The sequence below is a fragment of the Orycteropus afer genome, unplaced genomic scaffold, assembly GCF_000298275.1.
Source record: "Orycteropus afer afer isolate SDZICR_OR568_19922 unplaced genomic scaffold, OryAfe1.0 scaffold00223, whole genome shotgun sequence".
NCBI lineage: Eukaryota > Metazoa > Chordata > Mammalia > Tubulidentata > Orycteropodidae > Orycteropus > Orycteropus afer.
Window position 1 is genome coordinate 2275385 of NW_006921810.1, and position 5323 is coordinate 2280707.

A 5323-nucleotide genomic window follows, 5' to 3' on the forward strand; every position below is an offset into this window, starting at 1 on the left:
GTAAAGGGGCACCCCCGGAGGGACTGTGCGGGTGCTGGTGCTCCGAACTCTCCTGCCCACCTCAGCGGACCCACCCGGCCGCAACTTTAACTTGATTCTTTTCGCCAAGCCCGGGCACCCGCGGCGGCTGGTGCTGCTGCTGCCGCTGTCGTCTCGACAGCCGCCGCCTCACAAAGGGGCGCAGGGAGGGGAGGCGGCGCAGGCGGCGGGCACGGGCGCCGGTGCGCAGGGCGCGGGCCTCGAAGCAGCAGAAGCCGAGAGACAAAAGGGAAACTGCCTCGGCTCTCGGTGCCTGCTCGGAGCAGCTAGCTCGCCTGCCTCCTGCTCTGTTACGCGCGCCTCTTCCCTCCACCCTCAACCGCTGCTCCACCTCCCTCCCCGCGGGCAGTCCCCGCAGTGTTCCGGGACCCGGAGAGCCTTTGGGGCGCGCATCGCTGCTGGTGGTTGGGGCTCGAGCGATAATAAATGATAGAGGATACAATGACTTTGCTGTCTTTGCTGGGTCGCATCATGCGCTACTTCTTGCTGAGACCCGAGACGCTCTTCCTGCTGTGCATCAGTCTGGCGCTGTGGAGTTACTTCTTCCACACGGACGAGGTGAAGACCATCGTCAAGTCCAGCCGGGACGCCGTGAAGATGGTGAAGGGCAAGGTGGCGGAGATCATGCAGAATGATCGCCTCGGGGGGCTGGACGTGCTAGAGGCCGAGTTTTCCAAGACTTGGGAGTTCAAGAGTCACAACGTAGCTGTGTACTCCATCCAGGGCCGGAGAGACCACATGGAGGACCGCTTTGAAGTTCTTACAGACCTGGCCAACAAGACGCACCCCTCCATCTTTGGGATCTTCGACGGGCACGGGGGCGAGGTAGGACTTCCTCAGGACTTTATTTCTCTCTCTCTCTCTCTCTCTCTCTCTCTCTGTGTGTGTAAACAGTGTGTCGTCTGCGAGGCGGGCTAGGATCTGGATGCTAGGGGCGTGGTGATGACCTGGTGCTGCTCTGGACAAAGCCACTCGTTCCAAGTGTGGCTGAAGTTGCCAAAAACATTGTTGTGTCCAGATCGCTTGGGCCGGCGGTGTGATTTGAGGAAGGGAGAGTCAACCACAGTCTGTTTCATGTTCCTTAATTTATGAGGTTCCTAAGGCCAGAACCCAGCAGGTGCTAGTTTTGCAGGGATTAACCACGAGAATTAATGGTGCCTCCAGTGAACTTTGGCCTCGGGCCTCAGTGCCCCAATTCAGGGTTTGAGGTCCCAAAGAAAGAAGAAAAATCTTTGATGTTCTGTTAGGGAAAAGAGACTAAATCAGTTCGGGTGAAGGAAGCAGTGACTCCTTCCTAACCCTTTCACTATGGGTAGAAACCCAAGGGGCAGCACTGCGCTTCTCCTCAACTCCATCAACTTTGTGTAAGTGCAATTCTGACGTTTGGCAGGAGCGCCTTGCTGGCCGCCTTGTTTTAGCTGAATCGCAGCGCGGGACCGACGTGCCCTTGGCCTTTGCAGAAGAGGTGGCAGTGACCGCAGAGAAGGCGGTGCCCCCGACCTCACCCGTGTCATGGTAGGCATGGGGGCTCAGAAGTCTCCCTGCTTGTAGACTCCTTGGTTTGGGGTTCATCTGCGAGCAGGAAAGGGGGCTAGAAGCCGGTTCAGGTCTCTCTTTCACATTTCTGCGGCACACACTGTTTGCGCTGGGGCTCAGGTTTCCTGGAGGACCAGACGAGGGTTGGCTCCAGTCAGAGGGCATGGGCCCAGGCTGATGGGTGGGAAATGTGGCTCCATCGTCGTGCGCCGCACCAGGCCACCTAATATCTTTCTTAATTTGGCAATTTGTTGTAACAGCGTTTTTTTTGCTGTATACTTTTTGTTTTTTGGGGGGGCGTATATTTTCTTTATGCACCCCAGTCCTGCACCCCCTTGCTCCCGTACAGTTTTACGCCCAACTCTCTTTCAAGCCCTTTCTGGTCTCTGGGTGGAATGAAAGGGTTATCATTCTCTTTCAAACGTTTGCTTGTTTTTTGGCCTTTGTTTTGGGTGAACATTATGAAAGTTCTTAGTTGGTTATGTTTGCTACATCCTGTCTTTGATATAAGGCACTCCACCTACCTAGCCCTCAGCTAATCCTTCCAAAAGAACGAATTTCGCCAGGAATGAGAGACTTAGGAAAATTTATTTGGGGAGCTGTATCAGTTTCTGCTGTTTTCCCTTAACCTGCGCCCTCTTTACCTCCTTTTTGTCTTTGGAATGAAAGTTTCTCATTGTTTTAATTTTGTATCCTCTTAGGTAGTGTGGGTTCCCCTCTATTGGATCACTTGGTAGGTGAAAAACTGTGAAGTTAATGGAGGGAAGATATGCTTCATACTTGGGTAAAATGTACCTGAATGACAAAGTTACCACTATAAAGACTGGTTTGTTTTTTTTTTTTTTGGCTTGAGTTAGAAGGTCTGTATTTTCATTTTGCCTCCAAAACCAAAAAACAAACTCGCTGCTGTCTAGTCACTTCGACTCATAGGGACCCCTCCTTGAGCTTCCCAGGCCGTGTATCTATGGAAGTAGATTGCCCAGCCTTCCTTCCGAGGAGTGGCTGGTGGGTTTGAACCGCCAGCCTTTTGGTTGTAAATTATTTAATAAGCTTATATATATTTATATGAAATTTGTTAACAGATGAGATAATCTGCCTCTAGTCTTAGCACACTTTTATTTTTAACTTAAACGTGTAAATGTTATATTCATCCTCAAAGTTGTGAAACTTTGAGGTTGTGGTTGTCTGGGTGTGCTGTACTGGCATGTTTTGAGCATGTATGTGTAAGTGAATGGGTAATTAAATTTTTTTTTTTTTTTAAAGTTGATTTTCTAAAACCTGAAAGCTGTAGACCTAATTTCAGGTTGAAAAATTTCCAATTATCTTATGGTAAATACCATCCAGAAAAGGGACAAGAGATACTTTTATTTCACTTAAAGTATTTTACATATACATGGCTTTTCATTACATTAGGAAAAAAAAAAAAGAGAGAAGTGATGATCATTGTTAGCCAAACTGTGACATGCTTTTCACTGTGCCTTATGTTAAAAAATGTCTGCTGGTTTCAAAATAATTAATGCTATCAATACTCTTAAAAATAGATTAATTGTTCTCTCTATAATATTTTATAGGGTGCAGCCAGTTCATTTCTTTGAGATTTGTGTTGGGGCAAAATAAAGGAAGTGCTATAAAAGAAGTTACTTAATGGCTATTGAGAGCTATAATAATGAATAATTTTAGGTAATTTCTCTCTTGCTTATTTTTGTGGATCATTAAAGAAAATCCCACCATCTAATTTTTGTCTATTTTTAGTTTAGTTTCTTTAACATTCACCAGATGAGGGTGCCACTGTTTGCTTTTGGTATAAATGATAGTTACCTACTTTCAGAAAAGGCTTCCTTTTTTTATATGTTTTTTGTATATGTACTGTCTGTAGAGTGGTAAAGAAAATAAATGAAGAGTTTAATTTACTTTTAATTATTCAGACTAATAAAGTAGGCTTTAAAAAGCCAAACCAAACCAAAAACCAGACTCAACTGCTGTGGAGTCAGACCCGACTCATAGAGACCCCTCCTTGGGTTTCCGAGGCAGTATCACTACAGAAGTAGATTGCCCCATCTTCCTTCCAAGGAGTGGCTGGTGGGTTTGAACTGCCAGTCTTCTGGTTAGCAGTCAAATACTTAGGTACTATGCCACCAGAGCTCCTCTAAAAAGCTAGAGACCATCTAAATCATGGGGACCTGAGCCACCTTGTAATCTATTTCATCATATTTTTTAGATGAGAAGCTGATGGCTAGAGAAGTTGTGACTTTACCAAGACAACATGGCTTTTTGAGGCCTTGGTTTGGTAATCTTTATTTTTCTTTCTTTTTATTTATTTATGGTAGTTTAGGTGAAAGTTTACAGAGATTAGTTTCCATTCGACAATATATACACATTTTATTTCGTGATATTTGTTGGAGTCACTTTACATTAACAGCACTCTTCCCACTTCTTCCCTGGTTTCCCGGTTTCCATTCATCCTTCTTGCTTGCTTCTTCATGCTTTCTGAGCTTTGTTTTGGGCAAGTGCTGTGCCCTTTTGGTCTTGGATGTTTGATTGTACTGAGGAGTACATTCCTCTCTGGTGTTACCATTTACTTTATAAGGCTGCCTATTGTTTGGCTGAATGTTGACCCTTGGGGGTGGGTTCTGTTCCAGGCTTGAAGGGTGTCTAAGGGCCACAGTTTTGTGGTTTCCACCAGTCTCTATCAGAGCAGTAAGCCTGGTCTCTTTTTTATTTTGAATTTTGTTCTACATTTTATTCCCCCTCTCTCTGTCTAGGACCTTATACTGGGATCTAAGGAGAGCAGTCGGTAGTGGCAGCTGGGCACCATCTAGCTCTTCTGGTCTCAGGGTAGTGAAAACTGTGGTTGACACGGTCCATTAGTCCTGTGGTGATCTTTATATTAAACCTTTGGAAAATTAGTTTGCACACTTACCTAGATAGATAGCACTCTGGGGATATAAGGATGAATGAGATATGACCTTCATTTTTGAAAAATTTCACTCTAGTAATAGAGACAAGACCTGGATATAAAAAATTACAGTCATGGTATGTTTAGGGTGTTATGGGAACATACAAATAAATGCTTACTGCCATTGAGTTGATTCTGACTTACAGCAACCCCTATAGGGTTTCCAAGGCTGTAAATCTTTATGGAAGCCAATTGCCTCATCTTTCTTCCATGAAGTGGCTGGGGCACTTGAACCTCCGACCTTTTTGTTAGTAGCCCAGAACCTTAATCACTGTACCACAAGAGGTCCTTTATGAGAACACAGGGGAGGGATATTTCAGACTAAGAGGTGGGCAGCCCAGGAAAAAAAATCTGGTTTACCTTATACTAGCTGTATGACCTTGGACACATTGCTTAATCATGTTTAATCTAGGAATTTCTTTATCTGAAAAATTGGGATAATAATGCATATAAGGTACACTCTCATCAGTTGTATTAACTCTATTTAAGGACTTAAGGGAGAAAAGTACATGAAAGAAGAAAGCTCAGAGAGCTAGAAATCTGAACAGTGTCCAAGAGAGATTGTACATACAGACATCACAACTTTGATCACTGAAAGAGGTGTATGTTGGGCAGGGATAATTCATTAACTATCCCCAAAACTTTTAATCTGTTATTGTTCTAACTTCTGGTGCATTTCTGATTATTAATTCAGGATTCCAGGTATCCTGGCACTGGGAAAGTATTATCCTGGCTTCAAGTGGAAATTTTCTTATTAATGAAAAGAAATATTATCTATGTTTAATTAATAAA

At 44.5% G+C, this 5323-nt stretch overlaps 1 protein-coding gene across 1 annotated transcript in view; it reads left to right on the forward strand.

Moving 5' to 3' along the window:
- Window positions 1–465: 465 nt before the first annotated feature.
- PPM1L (protein phosphatase, Mg2+/Mn2+ dependent 1L) overlaps window positions 466–5323 on the forward strand; it is a 525772-nt gene continuing 520914 nt past the window's right edge. Inside the window, exon 1 of the mRNA XM_007948767.1 lies at window positions 466–864. Coding sequence (XP_007946958.1) covers window positions 466–864 — 399 coding nt within the window. The remainder of the gene's footprint in view (window positions 865–5323) is intronic.